The sequence below is a fragment of the Oryctolagus cuniculus genome, chromosome 1, assembly GCF_964237555.1.
Source record: "Oryctolagus cuniculus chromosome 1, mOryCun1.1, whole genome shotgun sequence".
Taxonomy (NCBI): domain Eukaryota; kingdom Metazoa; phylum Chordata; class Mammalia; order Lagomorpha; family Leporidae; genus Oryctolagus; species Oryctolagus cuniculus.
In genome coordinates, this window is record NC_091432.1 from 224,921,609 (window position 1) to 224,940,203 (window position 18,595).

Genomic DNA, 18,595 nt, shown 5'->3' on the forward strand with positions numbered 1-18,595 from the left:
GGAGATGCAAGTGGTGTGGACAGGACAGCCTGGCAGCTTTGGTGAAATGTAACCAAATTCAGGATGTATTGTAAAGGTAAAGCCAAATATGTTTGCTGGATCAGATTTGGATTGTGAGAAAAAGAGAAGAGGGGCCAGTGCTGTGGCATAGTGGAAAAGCCACCACCTGCAGCGCCAGCATCCCATATGAGTGCTGGTTCGAGTCCTGGCTGCTCCACTTCCAATCCAGCTCCCTGTTAACGCACTTAGGAAAGCAGTAGAAGATGACCCAAGTCCTTGGGCCCCTGCACCACATGGGAGACACAGAAGAAGCTCCTGACTCCTGACTTCAGATCAGCTCAGCTCCGGTTGTGGCACCCATTTGGGGAGTGAACCAGCGGATGGAAGATTCTCTCTCTCTCTCTCTCACCTTCTCTCTCTCTCTGCCTCCACATATCTGTAACTCTGCCTTTCCAATAAATAAATAAATCTTAAAAAAAAGAAAAAGAGTGAAGGATGGCTAGCTTTTTAGCCTGGACAACTGGAAGAATGCAGTTTCCATAATGGTTGTTATGAAACCACTATATGAAAATGCAAGTCAAGACCTTCTACTTACCAAGTACTGGCACTTCCTCCCTTCCACATGCTGTAAGAATGGTCCGCATTTCTGTAGGACATGATGCTCACTATCCCTAGGAGGCACCAAAAAAAAAAGAACATAGTGTTTCATTGAGCTCCAGGTCTACTCAAAGAACACTGCGCGGCCCCAGGGAGCAGCAGCCGTGCTCCGGTGATGGGCAGCGTGTGGATGCTCTGTGGCCAGCACGGAACTTCTCAAAGGCAGCCTATGGATCGGGAACTACTGAGCAGAACATTCTGCTCTCATTCAAAGGAGGAGGAAGTCTGGAGTGCAGGTGGCTGATGTCTCAGCCAGGGTTTTTGGTAAGTTAAGCCAAAATGCTTCAGAAATAGCATTTAAAAAAAAAATGTAATAGAGTCTACCTCATGATTTTTTTTTTTTTGGCTAAAGTGTTTTTACAATGAAGATTTTATATAACTCACAATAACAACTATTAGTTTAAGGTTACTGGGTTTTTGTATAAAATAATTTTTTTTACCTTCTTTTAATTTCTTCTTCAGGTCCTGTTTTTTAATTAATGAGTTAGGAGAAAAAATATCCCAATGATTTCCTGTTTCCAGGTAATGGAAAACGTAGAATACTGGGGCCACACTCATCAGCTCCGCCTCTGCACTCCCCTTGGGAAGGTGGGTTAGGATATTGATGCCTTCCTTACTTAGAACTGCAGACAGGACCTCACCTATAAGCAGTCCTGAAACGAAACAGAAACCATGGTAGACACAACCACTTTCTATCAGCCTCCAACAGGACAGTCTAAAGAGGGAAGAACAATCGTCTCTGTTCTTTTCTTCTTATCCAGGCAATTAACCTGTTTTTTTAGAAATTAAATGAGGAAACAAAGATGTGTTTAAGAATATAAGTTTAAAAGAAACAAAAAAAGAAGACTTAAAAACATCACTTCGCATTTGGCCTAGCAGTTGAGACACTGGTTAAGGTGCCCGCATTCTATCTGGGAGCGCCTGGGTTGAGTTCCAGCTCTGGCTCCCAACTCCAACTTCCTGCTAATATGCACTCTGGGAGACACTGGATGATGGCTCAGGTGATTGAGTCCTGCCACTAATGTGGGAGACTTGGACTGAGATTCCATCTCCCAGCTTTGGCTTGGCCAGTCCTGGCAATTACAGGCATCTGGGGAGTGAATCAGAGGGTGGGAGTTGTCTCTCTCTCTCTTTCTCTCTCTCTCTCTCCCCCAAATGAGTAAATAAATAAACAAAATATCACTACAACATGGTGTTAGAAAATGTAGAGCAGTAGACAGATTGCTCCATATAGCATGGCAAATTCATCGCCATCCAACCTGATAGGTTTGGACATTGCAAAGCATATTAACCAGTCCTCTCATGAAGCAAACCTGAGAGCCTGAACAGCAGGTGTGTGGGCACTCTGTAATTCACTGTGCAACCTTGGGCAAGTCATTCTCTAACATATCAACCAATAGGACTGCCCATGATCAAAAAGGTCCTTTCTTAATATTCTGTGATTCTAGAACTTTATCTGAGATAAAATATGCTCAGGACATTCTACCATCTTGATGACATGCTATTGAACTGTAACGGCTAGAGACCAGGGGACACCTACCAAAGATGCCACCTCGGCCAATGTACTGGAGAGAGAACTCCTGCTATGGCTTGATATAGGTCCCCCCCCGCCCCGAATGCATATGATGAAACCTAATCACCAAGGTGATGGTGTAGGAAGGTGGGGCTCCTGGAGAGGTGACTAGGTCATGGGCCAGGCCCTCGTGAGTGGGACCTGAGAGATACGAGGGAACTGTTCACTCCGCTTTTGCCATTTTACCCTTTTACCTTGTGCCACGCGAGGCAGCAAGAAGATGCCATCCGACAGCAGACACTGAATCTGCTGGCCCCTTGGTCTTAGACTTTCTAGTCTCCAGACCCATGAGAAATAAATTCTCTTCTTCATAAATTACCCAATCTCGGGTACTTTGTTACAGCAGTACACACAGCTCAAACAACCCCTCTGGGACTGGTAGTTCTGCAAAGCATTTCTGTTGTCTTAGGGTCCCTTCAGGTGACAAAGCCTCTGGAGCAGGACTGGCTGGCTGCTAAGACCAGGGAGAGTTCTCTAGGGCTGGAAGTACCTGACTCCTGCTGTAGCAGTCTTTGGGCTAATGACCACCTCCACCCTCCATCATATGAGAATGAATCTCCATTGAAATCAGGCCAGTGGAAGAAGAAACGTGGAAAAGTGAGCAAGGATTTGGAGCTGGGGTGGGTGAGAGTTTTAGGGGTAGGGAACTCCCAGAGATACATATGCTACTGATTAGGGAAGTAGAGAAATAGATAATCATGAAAATATTTAATTTTTGTTTGAATCACAAAGTGAAATAAGAAATAAAATGGTATTTATTAATTTACCTTTTACACTCACAATCCGTTCAACATTTGTTTTGGGGACCAAATCTAATGGTATCCTATATGGGAACTCCTTTCTTCTGCTAACAACACCTGTAATATAAAGAAACAGTGAATTTACGGAGTTGCTAGGGGGAGATCACTTGCAGATTATTTATATTGTGTTCATTTCCAAAGAATTTTGCAAAATACAAAGTTTTTTTATAGCAATACTATCACAATTTAAAAAGAAAACTTAAAATCATTGAGGATTTTTAAACAAACCCTAAGCTTCTATAATCTCTTTAAATGAAGCATTAAATTACCTACTGTATGCTTTCTAGTCATTATAAGATATAAATAGGTTCTATAAATCTTATTTGCCAGTAAAATGTAGCCTATCATTCTGTCCAAAGTTACAAAATCATTCCTGAAACTGAAATCTAAGAATTACTAACACTGGGGCAGGAATTTGCTGTAGTGGTTTTTTTTTTTTTTTTTTTTTTTTTTTTGACAGGCAGAGTTAGACAGTGAGAGAGAGAGAGAGAGAGAGAGAGAGAGAGAAAGGTCTTCCTTTGCCATTGGTTCACCCTCCAATGGCTGCCACGGCCGGCGCGCTGTGGCCAGCGCACCACGCTGATCTGATGGCAGGAGCCAGGTGCTTCTCCTGGTCTCCCATGGGGTGCAGGGCCCAAGCACTTGGGCCATCCTCCACTGCACTCCCGAGCCACAGTAGAGAGCTGGCCTGGAAGAGGGCAACCGGGACAGAATCCGGCGCCCCGACCGGGACTAGAACCCGGTGTGCCGGCGCCGCGAGGCGGAGGATTAGCCTAGTGAGCCGCAGCGTGTTGTAGTTGTTAATGTGACTCTTAGGCACGTACATCCCATTTCAGAAGGCCTGGGTCTGAATCCCCGTGCTGCTCTTGATGCCAGCTTCCTACTAACGTGCAGGGGTCATGATAAAAGACACAGCAAGACATTACATGCAATGGCAGAGTCCAGAGAGTTTAACAGATTTAAAAGTCAGATCTGTAAAATTCATAGAATAAAATACCCAGCAATGTCCTTGTGAACTAAGGGTGGGGAAAGGCTTCTTAAAGATTATCTCAAAAATACATGATCATAGAAGGAAATTATGATAGATGTAACTATATCAGAATAAATGCTTCCTGTTCCAAACTCCCTTGAGAAATCTGTAAGCATTTATCTGAACTATATCTCCAGGAATGGGGCTGCTGAAGCTAAAGGGCCTACACATACTTAATATCATTTACTTCTGCTCTACATTAAGGATCATTGTTGTCCAAAGAAATACATTAGAGGGGGCAGGCGCTGTGGCACAGTGGGTTAAACTGCAGTCTGCAGCGCTGGCATCCCACTAGGCACTGGCTGGAGTCCCAGCTGCTCCACCTCCAATTCAGATCCCTGGTAATGCACCTGGGAAAGAAGTGGAGAATGGTCCAAGTGCTTGGGCCCATGCACCCACATGGGAGACCCAAATGAAGCTCCTGGCTCATGGCTTCAGCCTGGCCCAACCCCAGCTTATATGGCCTTTTAGGGGGTGAACCAGCAAATGGAAGATCTTTCAGTCTGTCTTTCCCTCTCTGTAACTCTGCCTTTCAGATAAAATCAATAAATCTTAAAAATAAAAGAATATATCAGTCAAAATCAGGTAGAAATAGACAAGAAAGGCCGGCGCCACGGCTCAATAGGGTAATCCTCCACCTAGCGGCGCCAGCATACCGGGTTCTAGTCCTGGTCGGGGCGCCGGATTCTGTCCTGGTTGCCCCTCTTCCAGGCCAGCTCTCTACTGTGGCCCGGGAGTCCAGTGGAGGATGGCCCAAGTGCTTGGGCCCTGCACCCCATGGGAGACCAGGATAAGTACCTGGCTCCTGCCTTTGGATCAGGGCGGTGCGCCAGCCGTGGCGGCCATTGGAGGGTGAACCAACGGCACTATCCACTCTGCCTGTCAAAAAAAAAAAAAAAAAGAAAAGAAAAGAAAAGAAAAAAAATAGACAAGAAAGGCTGGCACCGTGGCTCACTATGCTAATCCTCCGCCTGCGGCACTGGCACCCCGGTTCTAGTCCTGGTTGGGGCACTGGATTCTGTCCCGGTTGCTCCTCTTCCAGTCCAGCTTGGGCCCTGCACCCACATGGGAGACCAGGAGGAGGCACCTGGCTCCTGTCTTCGGATAGGTGCAACGCCAGCCATAGCAGCCATTTGGGGAATGAACCAATGGAAGGAAGACCTTTCTCTCTCTCTCTAACTCTGCCTGTCAAAAATTAATTAATTAATTAATTAAATAAATAAAAATAAAAAAGAAATAGACAAGAAAACCCAAATGGAAATAAAAAAGTACAAATGATTTGAGTAGGTAAGTAAAGTAACAGGAATAGGAAACTCAAAAGACCAACAAATATATGAAGAAATGCTTAAAATCACAGATAACCAGAAGACTCCAAATTAAAATGGTAAGAATGAGATATTACTTTATATCCATCAAAACTGCCACATCTTAGAGAGGTAATAATAAATGTTGGTGAAGACATGGAGAGTAAGAATCCTCATGTTGGTAGGAGTATAAATAGTATAAATAGTACAAGCATTCTGAACAGCAGTGTAGCAGAAGTGAATGACAGTAAGTACATGGATGCCCTTAGACTCAGCAGTCCCACTCCTGGACAAAGTTCAGATAAATGCTCACAGATTTTTCAGCGGAGATATATAAAAATTTTCACTGCAATATTTTATGGTAGAGATAAATCTGCTTTAGAAAGTGGATAAGCAAAGTTGTGGGGAAACATGCCCTGGAATTCTATGCAAGAAGCAATGATTTGGAAGTTTCCAGAATGTGTGGGGAGAGATTAGGAGTGGCAGCTGCCTGAGCTGTACACAGTGCATGCTCTTTTCCCTTCCCACCATGGGCCTCAGCTACCTACCAGCTATCAAAAAAAGAGGGGCCGGCGATGTGGCTCAGTGGGTTAATGCCCTGGCCTGAAGTGCCAGCATCCCATATGGGTGCTGGTTCGAGTCCCGGCTGCTCCACTTCTGATCCAGCTCTCTGTTATGGCCTGGGAAAGTAGTAGAGGATGGCCCAAGTCCTTGGGCCCCTGCACCCATGTGGGAGACCTGGAAGAAGCTCCTGGCTCCCAGCTTCGGATTGACACAGCTCCGGCCATTGCAGCCAATTGGGGAGTGAACCATCGGATGAAGACCTCTCTCTCTGTCTCTCCTCTCTCTGTGTAACTCTGACTTTCAAATAAATAAACCTTTAAAAAAAATGGTGAGAGAAATCACTTACTATGATGTTTTTGGGGCCAAACACATTGCTGCCCAGGAAGAACTGAGAAAGGCTTATTAGAAACTGGTTTTGAAGTACCACCTTGATAAGAATCCAAATGAAAGAGAATCGTTTAAGCAGAATTCTCAAGCTTGTGACATTCTCTCTGATGCAAAGAATAGGGAATTATATGGCAAAAGAAGAGGAGAGGCAGTTAGGGAGAGTGGAGCAGGTGGTGGTTTTGGCACCCCTGTGGACATCTTTGATATGGTTTTTGGAAGAGGAAGAAGGGAATAAAGAGTACATAGGGGTAAAAATGTTGTGCATTAGCTCTTGGTAACCTTAGAAGAGTCATACAATGGTGCATCAAGTAAACTGGCTCTGCAAGATGAAGTGATTTGTGGAGGACAAGGTGGTGAGGAAGGAGCAGTAGTAGGCTGTCCAATTGCTGAGGTATGGGGATTGCAAAGAAGAATTCATCAGAAAGGGACTGGAATGGCTCAGCATATCTAGTCCATAGGCAGGGAGTGCCAGGACTGTGGGTAACGGATCAGTCCTAAAGATAGCTGTAAAAGCTGCAATGCATGGGAACAGTTCAAGAGAAGAAAATTCTAGGAGTTCATATTGACAAGGCATGAAAGATAGCCAGAAGGTAACATTCCATGGTGTAGGAGATCACGAACTAGGACTTGAGTTGGGAGATATTACTGTGTTACATCAGAAGGACCGTGACGTTTTTATTTGATGGGGAGAGCACCTTTTCATGTATATGCACACAGAATTGGTTGAAGCATTATGTGGCTTCCAAAAGCCAGTATCTACTCTTGACAAATGTACCCTAGTCATCACCTCTTATCCAGGTCAGATCACCAAATGTGGAGATGTCAAGTGTGTGCCCAAGGAAGGCACGACAAGTTATTGTAGGCCTTATGGGAAAGGTTGCCTAGTCACTGAGTTTAAGGTAAACTTTCCAGAGAATGGTTTTCCTCTCCAGATAAACTGCCATGGCTGGAAAAGCTCCCTGAGAGGAAAGAAGTAGAAGAGACTGATGAACTGGATCGGTTGAGCTGATAGACTTTGATACAAATCAGGAAGGATGGTGTCATTAGAAAGGAGAAGCATATGAGGATGAGGAGCATCTTCCCAGAGCAGGTATTCAGTGTTACACCTGTTAATGGGGGCAGGGATAAGACTCGGTGCTGTCACTTTATATGCAGTAGTGAGTGAGTGAAGGGTTATAACCACAATATGCTCAGTACTTCCTATTGTTTTGTGGTAAAATCCAACTATAGTGGCCTGTGTCACGGCTCAACAGGCTAATCCTCCGCCTGCGGTGCCAGCACCCCAGGTTGTAGTCCCAGTCAGGGCACTGGATTCTGTCCTGGTTGCTCCTCTTACAGTCCAGTTCTCTGCTGTGGCCCGGGGTGGGGGTGGGGCAGCGGAGGATGGCCAAAGTCCTTGGGCCCTGCACCCACATGGGAGACCAGGATAAGCACCTGGCTCCTGCCTTCCGATCAGCACGGTGTGCCAGCCACAGCGCGCTGGCCACGGCGGCCATTGGAGGGTGAACCAACGGCAAAGGAAGACCTTTCTCTCTCTCTCTCTCTCTCTCTCTCTCTCTCTCTCTGTCCACTCTGCCTGTAAAAAAAAAATCCAACTATAGTAGTGTTTTAAAAGTTAAAATGGGGGGGTGGGGTGGGCCAGCACTGTGGCATAGTGGGTAAAGCCATTGCCTGCAGTGCCAGCATGCCATATGGATGCCGGTTCGAGACCCAGCTGCTCCACTTCTGATCCAGCTCTCTGCTATGGCCTGGGAAAGCAGTAGCCTGGGAAAGTAGTCCTTGGGCCCCTGCACCCACGTGACTCCTGGCTTTGGATCGGCACAGCTCTGGCCTTTGTGGCCAACTGTGGAGTGAACCAGGGGATGGAAGACCTCCCTGCCCCGCCTCTCTCTCTCTGCCTCTTCTCTCTCTGTGTAACTCTTTCAAATAAATCTTTTAAAAAAAGTCAAAATGGGGCCAGCATTGTGGTGTAGCAGGTAAAGCCACCTGCACCACCTGCAATGCTGGTATCCTATACTGGTTCAGGTTCTGGCTGCTCCACTTCTAATCCTGCTCCCTGTTAATGCACCGGGGAGAGCAGTGGAAAATGGCTGAAGTGCTAGGGCCCCTGCACCCATGTGGGAGACCTGGGTGAAGCTTCTGGCTTATTTGAGGAGTGAACCAGTGGATGGAAGATATCTTTCTCTGTCTCTCCTTCTCTCTCTGTAATTGCCTTCCAAACAAATAAATACATCTTCTTAAAAAAAGGATTAATCAGCATTATAGTGTTTTCAAATAATGTGTTAGGTAATTATATAAGGGATTTATTCTCAGGTTATCTTTGGACTGATAGTTTCATAGTAAAATTTCATAAATATTACTGTGATAGAAAGTGACTAACATGGGGGTGGGCACTGGGGTGTAGTGGGTAAAGCTGCCACCTACAGTGCTGGTAGCCCATATGGTTCAAGTCCCAGCTGCTCCATTTCCAATTCAGTTCCCTGCTAATATGTCTGGGAAAGTGGTGGAAGATGATCCAAGTGCTTGGGCCCCTACACCCACGTGGGAGACCCAGAAGAAGCTCCTGGCTCCTGGCTTCGGATCAGCCCAACTCTGGCTGTTGTGGCTATTTGGGGGAGTGAACCAGCAGATGGAATCTCTCTCTCTCTGTGTGTCTCTGCCTCTCTGTAACTCTGCCTTTCAAGGAAATAAATAACTCTTTTTTTTTTTTTTTTAAATTTGACAGGTAGAGTTACAGACAGTGAGAGAGAGACAGAGAGAAAGGTCTTCCTTCTATTGGTTCACTCCCCTAATGGCAGCTATAGCCGGTGCTGTGCCTATCCAAAGCCAGGAGCTGGGTCCCTCCTCCCGGTCTTCCATGCGGGTGCAGGGACCCAAGCACTTGGGCCATCCTCCGTTGCCCCCACTCCCACCCCAGGCCACAGCAGAGAGCTGGACTGGAAGAGGAGCAACTGGGACAGATTCTGGTGCCCCAACCAGAACTAGAACCCAGGGTGCCAGCGCTGCAGGTGGAGGATTAGCCAAGTGAGCCTTGGTGCCGGCCAAATAAATAACTCTTTAATAATAATAAAAAAAAGACAGAAAAATGAGTCGCACATAAGCTTTGCATTTAAAATTAATGGAATTACTTTTTCTTTTGGCTCTGTCATCTAGACTATAGTGCAGCAAAAGATATCAAGAAGGACAGTAATCTAATAAGTGGGATTTCCTGTTCCTAGCTAATAAACTTTTGAATAATAGTTATTTAAGTTATATATAAACTTTAATTTCTAGAGCAAATGGAAAAAATATAAAATACAAAATCATCTTGCCTACCATAAATACCCCTGGGGTCCAGAGTAACACCAGCATGAGTTTCCCTTTTGACACCTTCTGGCTAAAATAAGGGCATAAAACATTCAGTTAGCAGCATAATTAAATTGATAGGGCCTAAGTTCCTTGGAGCAACTGTTACAGACTACTTTTCCAATAGGGAAAAAAATAAAAACTATTTTTTGAAAAGGAAAAATGTGTACAAATACTTTTATATACAATGTAAGAATGAGATTTTCTGGATATTTGTATATTGATCAGAGAAAACACTTAAAATGAAGTTATTATGGGTCAGATATTTGGCCTAAGTGGTTTGCATGCATTGGCTCATTTAACTTTTAAAATCTCTATGAGGTAGGTGCTATTTTAATTTCCATTTGACAGATGAGGAAACTGACGCACAGAGAGAGCACGGAATGTAACCTGTGTCACTGCTAGGAAGTGGTGAAGCCAGGATTCAAAGCCGAGCTGCTTGCTCTGGGGTCTGTCTGTGGAACCACGATGCACGCACGCATGGGCGTGCACCCTGCAGCCTGTGAGTGCTTTTCTTACCACCACTCGTAAAGTTTTCACTAAGGTCTCTCCTCCAAATGAAGTCTCCAGGGAGAAGTTGATACTGTGGAGGCCAGTCTCCAGAGGCAGCACACTGAAGGTCACCAAGTGAGTGGAGGAGCCTTCCACTTTCTGGCGCACGCATCTGGAGGACTTTGTCCCCTGGTGGTCAGCGGCCAGGTTTCCTGATGTACAGATTCCCTCCACCGTAGACATTTTAACACAGAACTGAAATACCAAGGGTGAGGAATTACATCAAAATGCTTTATCTCTAGGAAAGTTTACCTTTGACTATGTCTGGACACAAACTCTCTCCCTTAGCTCCTGAGGCATAGGAGACAGCTCATGTCAGGCTCCCGGATACACACACACGAGTCACGGTGGAGCTCGGCGAAGAGAAGGGATGGCTAAAACCTCAGCTCGCCCTCTGAAGAGTATTGCCTTCCTTAGGCTGTTTAAACTGCTGAACTGAGTTTAAGTTTCATTTTTGTGAATGTGTGATAATTCCATTGATAGAAATTCTCAGGAAAAGACCATATTTCTTTTCCTGTTAATTCTAGTGTACCATGAATACTCACGTACCATCATCCCAGAAGTCCTGTAGTTATAAACAGTTCCTTTCAACTGGATCTGTTCCCCTCGTACAACAGAATACGGTATGTTCATTTCCAGGAAGACGTCTTTGAACACCTTTGCCTTGAGAGTATCAGCAACACATAGACCTTCAGTCCAAAGTGAAAGCAACGTGGAAGCCAGTTAGGGAGTTCCTCTAAAGCTTTGTGAGTCCTAAAACATCTCACATTGGTTTTACTTCAAGGGAAAAAGATATTGGATCATGTTTTTCTCTACACTATCACCTCTGTCCTTGGATGTCCCACACATTAATCGACATCAATTACTGATATTAACAGAAAACTTTATTTGTTCAACAAATACTTAATACTAAGGCATAAGGATGTTTATCAACTAAAGCGCCAAATCTTGGATATCCATTTTTGTCTTCATTTAATGAATACACAGTTTTGATTGTGAAACCAAGATTATGTGAAAACAAAAGTAGTAAACAAACAAATTAAGCCAGCCCTGAGCTTGTTTATAAAGGATCTGTACTGTTACCACAAGGGCATCAGCTCAAGAAAGAAGTTGTATGATTGTTTCTAACTCTCCTCAAACTCCCAACCACTGACAAAAGCAAAGGATACCAGGGACTCATTTATAAAATTACAACAACAACAACCAATAATTACATCAAAGATGTGGTTGTAGTCAAGTCTTCTGGTATTATATAAAAAAGAATATTTTTAAAATTTGCACGAATTAAGTCCTGGGTAAGCTAAGTAGACAATGGCTGCTACATCTTGCTAATCAATTTACTCCTTGAGTATCTAAAGTAAGCTTGCTTACCACTGTTTGAAATGCCAACACCCTGAATTTCCCAGGTTGTTAGAGAATCAGGTAGCACAAGCTGCAACTGGTTTCTGGAAGTTAAAAATGTTGATATTATAGCAGTGTGACACAGGTATCCATTAATTGAATTTTTACTTCATACTACTTCAGAAGAGAGAGAGAGAAAAAAAATCAGAAGACAAAATCCTAACAATTATTGAGGAAAAATACATCAAGAAAGATACAGTTGGTAACTTTCCTACATATCTCATGTTTTCAGATATTGCACTTGCATGATGAGAATTCGAGTTCAGAAGGATGCCTTCAAAACACTGCAAAATCGAAGCATACAAAGCAAAGAAATAATTGTATCCATTGTGGGTATATTCTAAAATAGGGAAGCAAAGTCAGGAATCTTATTGTTCAGACAAAATTGATATTATTAAAAATTTCTGATTATGATTAAGTTTGTATATTTATTCATAATTATAGTCCACCAATTTGTATCAGGTATAATGCCAAGTACTGAGAATATTGCACTCATAAGATATAGTCTCGATTTCAAGAAATTTATATTCTAGTGGAATAAAGAGTTAAGTAAAAAATTTTACTATTTTACTTCATTGTATCACTGTACCAGTAAGGTTTTTTTTTTTTTTTTTTTTTTTTGACAGGCAGTGTGGACAGTGAGAGAGAGAGACAGAGAGAAAGGTCTTCCTTTGCCGTTGGTTCACCCTCCAATGGCCGCCGCGGCCGGCGCGCTGCGGCCGGCGCACCGCGCTGATCCAATGGCAGGAGCCAGGAGTCAGGTGCTTTTCCTGGTCTCCCATGGGGTGCAGGGCCCAAGCACCTGGGCCATCCTCCACTGCACTCCCTGGCCACAGCAGAGGGCTGGCCTGGAAGAGGGGCAACCGGGACAGAATCCGGCGCCCCGACCGGGACTAGAACCCGGTGTGCCGGCGCCGCTAGGCGGAGGATTAGCCTAGTGAGCCGCGGCGCCGGCCTGTATCACTGTACCAGTAAGGTTTTAAAAGAGTTTAGAGGCAGTGTGAATTCATCTAATACATTTATTTTTGTGTCTGTACAAGTGGGGTCCTCAACAGATATTTTAGGATGAAACCAGCTGTTTAATAGGGTGTATAGCACATAGTTGTGTGCAGTGAATGCACACTAAAGTGAAATAAAATTAAATAGTACTCTTCTTTACCAATAATTAGTGCTGCCTTGGAACCAATAACCAGGGCAAAAAACATTAAAATAAAAGCATGAAGCAAAACAAAATAAAATTTGAACAAATGGTAGGATCATCTTAACTCTTTAAGTAAACTATTGGGAATGGTAATTTCCAGATTTTTGGCTACAAAGAATTATAATACCTTTTGGAAACATGATGAACTTCCCATAACCAGCTCTCTGGAAAATAGCTCCGAATTTCTGGCTTGCTTACTGGTAACAAAGTCTTTGTATCTGGACAAAAATAGCATATTCAGTTTTTGAAAAACAAGATATGAGAAAGAAGGCCTTCACCCAACATCCATAAAAACTTTAGTTTGAATGCAGACTGGGCCCTTACTTCTTTACTGAGATGCCCACATGGTTTGTCAGGTGTGCTTTCTTCATTATTTCTCTTCATTAAACTTTGATAGCATGCTTACCACTAAAACCAAAGCAAAAGAAAAAGGACAACTTCTGCTCCTACCCAAGATGCACTAATTTGGCCTGGATTTACCTTTCTGCCCTACAAAATTAGAAAAACAGATATAATATACAAAATAACAGCTTCCAAAAATTAGAATAGAATCAACACAGGAATGTGATCCCGGAAAGATGGGGAATAGATTAAGTGAATGCTAACATTGCCCCAGTTTATGACAAGGGCAGGGAGAGGAATCATGCAGAAAATGATTGTCTTGGAAATTTATGGCAACACAGATGAGAGTTTTCAGAAGCCAAGACTTCTAGAATGAGGAGCAGAGTGTCATAGAAGAGGGGAATGCACAGAGTGCGCGCCATACAGCTAAAGTAATGCTAAAGGGCCAGTGCCATGGTGTAGCAGGTAAAGCCGCCACTTGCAGCACCAGCATCCCATATGCGCACTGGTTTGAGTTCTGGCTGCTCCACTTTGATCCAGCTCTCTGCTGTGGCCTGGGAAAGCAGCGGAAGATGGCCCAAGTCCTTGGGCCCCTGTATCTACATGGGAGACTCAGAAGAAGCTCCTGGCTCCTGGCTTTGGATCGGCCCAGCTCCAGCTGTTGTGGTCATCTGGGGAGTGAACCAAATTTATTTATTTATTTATTTTTTGACAGGCAGAGTGGACAGTGAGAGACAGAGACAGAGAGAAAGGTCTTCCTTTGCCGTTGGTTCACCCTCCAATGGCCGCCGCGGCCGGCGCGCTGCGGCCGGCGCACCGCGCTGATCCGATGGCAGGAGCCAGGAGCCAGGTGCTTTTCCTGGTCTCCCATGGGGTGCAGGGCCCAAGCACCTGGGCCATCCTCCACTGCACTCCCTGGCCACAGCAGAGGGCTGGCCTGGAAGAGGGGCAACCGGGACAGAATCCGGCGCCCCAACCGGGACTAGAACCCGGTGTGCCGGCGCCGCTAGGCGGAGGATTAGCCTAGTGAGCCGCGGCGCCGGCCGAACCAAATTTATTTTAAAAAATAAATTTGAACAGCAGAGATAGAGAGGGAGAGACAGAGAGAGGTATCTTCCATCTGCTGCGTTCACCTCCCAAGAAAGTTGCAACTGCCAGTGCTGGGCCAGGCAAAAGCCAGGAGCCAGGAGCTTCCTCCAGATATCCACATGGGTGCAGGGACCCAACCACTTGGGCCATCCTCTGCTGCTTTCTTAGGCATATTAACAGGGAGCTGGATTGGAAGTGGAGCAGCCAGGATATAAACCAGTGGCCATATGGCATGCCAGCCCTGTAGGTGGTAGCTATGCCCCAATACCAGCCCCCCAAAACTGCATTTCTTTTTTTTTTGTTTTAAAGATTTATTTATTTATTTGAAAGTCAGAGTTACAGAGAGGCAGAGAGAGAGAGTCTTCTATCCACTGGTTCACTCCCCAGATGGCCACAACGGCCAGAGCTACACTGATCTGAAGCCAGGAGCCAGGAGTTTCTTCCAGGTCTCCCATGTAGATACAGGGGCCCAAGGACTTGGGCCATCTTCCACTGCTTTTCCAGGCCATAGCAGAGAGCTGGATCAAAGTGGAGCAGCTGGGACTCAAACCGTTGCCCATATGGGATGCCGGTACTGTAGGCGGCAGCTTTACCTGCTATGTAACAGTGCCGACCCCAAAACACTGCATTTCTTAACAGCATGAAATTACAGAAAATTCTTCAATACCAAGCGGAATTCTGATAGAAAAGGTCAGACTTACGTAACCTTCCCAACTGGATATTTTTATGAGAGTGTTTATCACGGAACTGCCTTGCAATGCTACAGCATTCGTTGAAAGCTCTGGCACAGTGTGGACCTTTGGTAACCCTGGCCAATCGCTGCTCACAGGTCTCATCATCATTACGGTGGGCTCCGTCAAGACAACATCTCTTCACTACTGGATGTTTGTATTTGGCAGCTGAAAAGGTAATCATACAAATTCCCCTGATTGTGCATAGCGTCATCACATCTCACGCTGGGCAGAGATCACAATTCCACCACCTGATGACCTCCTGACCCACAATGGCCATGGCTAATTGACTGACTAGCCTACCCTTGGAACTACTCCAGGAAAGGTGAGAATGTGACCTCATCAAATATTCCATCCCAATTCATGTTAAATGGTTAAAGGGCTTTCTACAACTAAGCCAAATACTCATACTCAGTCTTGAAACTGGCACATTAGATTCACCATCCTTTGAGTAAAGTAAATCAAATATCCAAGAAGCTTTCAAATACTTGAAGATGGCTGTCATCACTATACAAGAAATTCCTTCTTCAACCATATATCACATTTTTCCAAACATTTCTTACATGATATGGTTTGTGGGCTACATGAGCAGCATCACCCTTCACTGTAAGTCCTAAGATTAATCAGTTTCTCTTTTTTCATATCATTAGAATTTAAAATGAAGATTAAAAGTAAAATAACTCATATACAAATGGAAGGAATTATTATGATGTTACTTCAAACATTATTATTTATTGGACTCAGGTCATTGGTTTCCAGTTTGATGTTCTTCTTACTAAAACATTACCAATTATCACATTACCATTTAAATAATTATTTTAAAATAATTTACTCTAGACCTATTTTCAAAAGAATTCCAAGTGCTATTAACTGTTAAATATATGAAGTATAAGAAATAAATTTCTATGTATACTCCAGAGTTTATTAGCTTGTGGATTTTATCAGAATAAAATGAAAGAATATGATTTTAACTGTTAGATGAAGTTTGTAGAGAGTAAATATTTGTGACAAATAAAAGTTAATATTTTGGATTCTAGAGATAAAAACAACACGGATCTATTTTCCTCAGATTAAAGGTTTGGGAAATTAACAAGACTGATCTTTCTGAGCGAGGTGAGGTAGACCTCCATATCTTTCTTTTCACCCATTATATTTAAATTAGAGGAAATTATAGAGTGTTTCATTTTCTCCAGCTTTTGAGTAACATGACCATAACTTTTTACAATGAGAATTTTAGATACCTGCTTCCTGAATTTTCTGTTGAAGCATTCTTCTTGGTCTGAGAACTTCTTTACAAGGTTCATCTGTTTTTAAAAAAGATAAAGAAGGAGAAAAAGAAGATAAAAATCTAAAAAAAATTCCATGAAATTACTTAAGTACTTAAAACATTCACAAGTCATTCATTCAATACAGATGTATTGAGAGCCTCTTTCAGCTTAGGCATTGAGTACTACACATCTTAATATTATTTCCTTTATCTTAGATAAATCTTTATCAAAATCTATGTAGTCTGATTTATTTTATATGGATTTGATTTTGAATCCTGCGATCTTTCTGATTCACTGATTACAGAGAAACACCTAAGCATTTGGAGTAAGCAAGGTTTTGTTAAGTATGCTATTTTTATTACTTGGTATTTGTTCTATATCATTATAAACATAAATATGAATCAATATCAAATATAATTGTGAATAATTTTGAAACCATAGAAAGAAGGTGGTCCTGCCCTGAAGACCTTACACAGTGCAATAGGTGAGTTAAGACGTGTAACTAAGCATAAGAATGTGCAATGCAGGGGCAGGCATAGTGGTGCAGTTGCTTGGGATGTTTGTACCCCATACTGGAATGTTGGTTCAAGTCCTAGTACTTCTATTCCCAGTTCAGCTTCATACTAATGCACACCCTGGGAGGCAGCTGGTGATGGTTCAATTACTTGGGCCCCTGCCACCCATCTGGGTGACTTGGATGGGATTTGGGCTCCTAGATTTGGCCTGGCCCAACCCTGGCTGTTGCAGGGAGTGAACCAGCAAATGGAAATTCTCTCTCTCTCTCTCTGTCACTCTGCCTTTCAAGTAAATGAAAGTAGATAAATATTAAGAACAAAAAGTGTAATTATACAGTGCTATTGTATTATTTATAGAAAGATCTAGTTCCTATAATATCCTACCTATTAAAGAAAGAGAGAATAGTCAATTTGTATGAGAATGGGGTCTCATTCAGAAGATGACTTTTACACTCACTTCTCCAGGTTAACAGAGGGGAAGGCAGCCTCAATGAATTCAAAAGTATTAAATAGCATAGTGCCTCCCAAGAACTACACTTGGTTCTGTATAGCCTAAACATAAGATAAGGTTGAACAGGTTAAAAGAACGCTGGAGAGAATGTGGAAGGCTTAGAATACTACATTAATGAATTTCCATTTTATCTTGAAGTCCATGAAATGTTTTATATAGGGGAGCTGCATAGTCATGGCATTCTAAGATCAGTAGAGACTCTTCAGGAGGGACAAAAACAAGGGTTGGGAGGTAAATGACCAATGTAAATTTCAGTAATAAAAATGCTGAGCATTTTACCATTTTCTTGGGAACTGTCTGCATTTGCGTTTGTGAGGAAGGTGAGTCCAGCTAGATTGAACACTTCTGCATTGTTGCGGCCACCACCAGCCCCACAGCCCAGGTCATTCTTCTCTAAAGCTTGAAATACCTGTTCAGAAAGGCAAAAATGTTGAGCCTATTCAGATGTGTGAATCATTCCTCTAAAGAACTAAATGTACTCATTGTTACATGGTTTTTAAAAAACCTATGAAGGGGCTGGTGTTGTGGTATAGGGGGTAAAGCTGGTGCCTGTGACACTGTCATCCCATATGGGCACCGGTTTGAGTCCCGGCTACTCCATTTCCAATCCAGCTCTCTTGCTATGGCCTGGGAAAGCAGTGGAAGATGGCCGAAGTAATGCCCCTGAGACCTGAAAGAAACTCCCAGCTCCTGGCTTGAGAGCAGCCCAGCTCTGGCTGTTGCAGACATTTGGGGAGTGAACCAGTGGATGGAAGATGTCTCTCTCTCTTTCTCTGTCTTTCCCTCTGTCTCTGTCAACTCTGTATTTTAAATAAATAAAATAAATCTTTTTTAAATAAAAAAAAACAAAAACATGTGAAATATATAAGCCATTCATTTATCAAATGATCAAAGCCCACATTTCTCAATTTAATTCCTTTAGTCTCTCCTTTTGTATTTATAAGATATATCTACTCAAAATTAAGAGCTAAATGTTAAGCAGATGGTACTGTGAAGAGACTCTTAGACCCATGGTGTTCTGTACCTAGAAGGCATGCCACAATCAAGTTACTGTTCAAAACAAACAAGTGAATTAACAGATTAATTTTTAACAAACAAATTCATTTGCTAAACTAAGAGCACAGTTTCTCGTGTGTTTCAGGGGAGGGCTCTTGGGTCTCAGTAGGTGAGAACTTGTTTTAGGGGCTTATTTCAGTTGTAATTTTGAGCTCAAACTCCTTTTGTCTCTGAATGTTTTTAACTTTACAGTCTTTTCTTCTATTTTTCTTTAAAATTCTTTATTTATTGTCCACCAGGGTGTGCATTAACAGGAAGCTGGATCAGAA

The 18,595-nt window shown here is 43.2% G+C and overlaps 1 protein-coding gene and 1 pseudogene across 2 annotated transcripts in view; one reads left to right on the forward strand and one right to left on the reverse strand.

Moving 5' to 3' along the window:
* C5 (complement C5) overlaps positions 1–18,595 on the reverse strand; it is a 94,638-nt gene that overhangs the window by 42,705 nt on the left and 33,338 nt on the right. For both annotated transcript variants that reach the window (XM_008273377.4, XM_017350045.3), the window contains exons 15-25: positions 17,550–17,679; positions 16,218–16,280; positions 14,947–15,144; positions 12,942–13,032; positions 11,584–11,657; positions 10,762–10,901; positions 10,180–10,407; positions 9,631–9,691; positions 2,998–3,087; positions 1,098–1,310; positions 596–671 (exon numbers count right to left, since the gene is read on the reverse strand). In XM_008273377.4, the coding sequence (XP_008271599.2) occupies positions 596–671; positions 1,098–1,310; positions 2,998–3,087; positions 9,631–9,691; positions 10,180–10,407; positions 10,762–10,901; positions 11,584–11,657; positions 12,942–13,032; positions 14,947–15,144; positions 16,218–16,280; positions 17,550–17,679 (1,364 nt within the window). The remainder of the gene's footprint in view (positions 1–595; positions 672–1,097; positions 1,311–2,997; positions 3,088–9,630; positions 9,692–10,179; positions 10,408–10,761; positions 10,902–11,583; positions 11,658–12,941; positions 13,033–14,946; positions 15,145–16,217; positions 16,281–17,549; positions 17,680–18,595) is intronic.
* LOC103352037 (dnaJ homolog subfamily A member 1 pseudogene) lies at positions 6,254–7,428 on the forward strand (annotated as a pseudogene).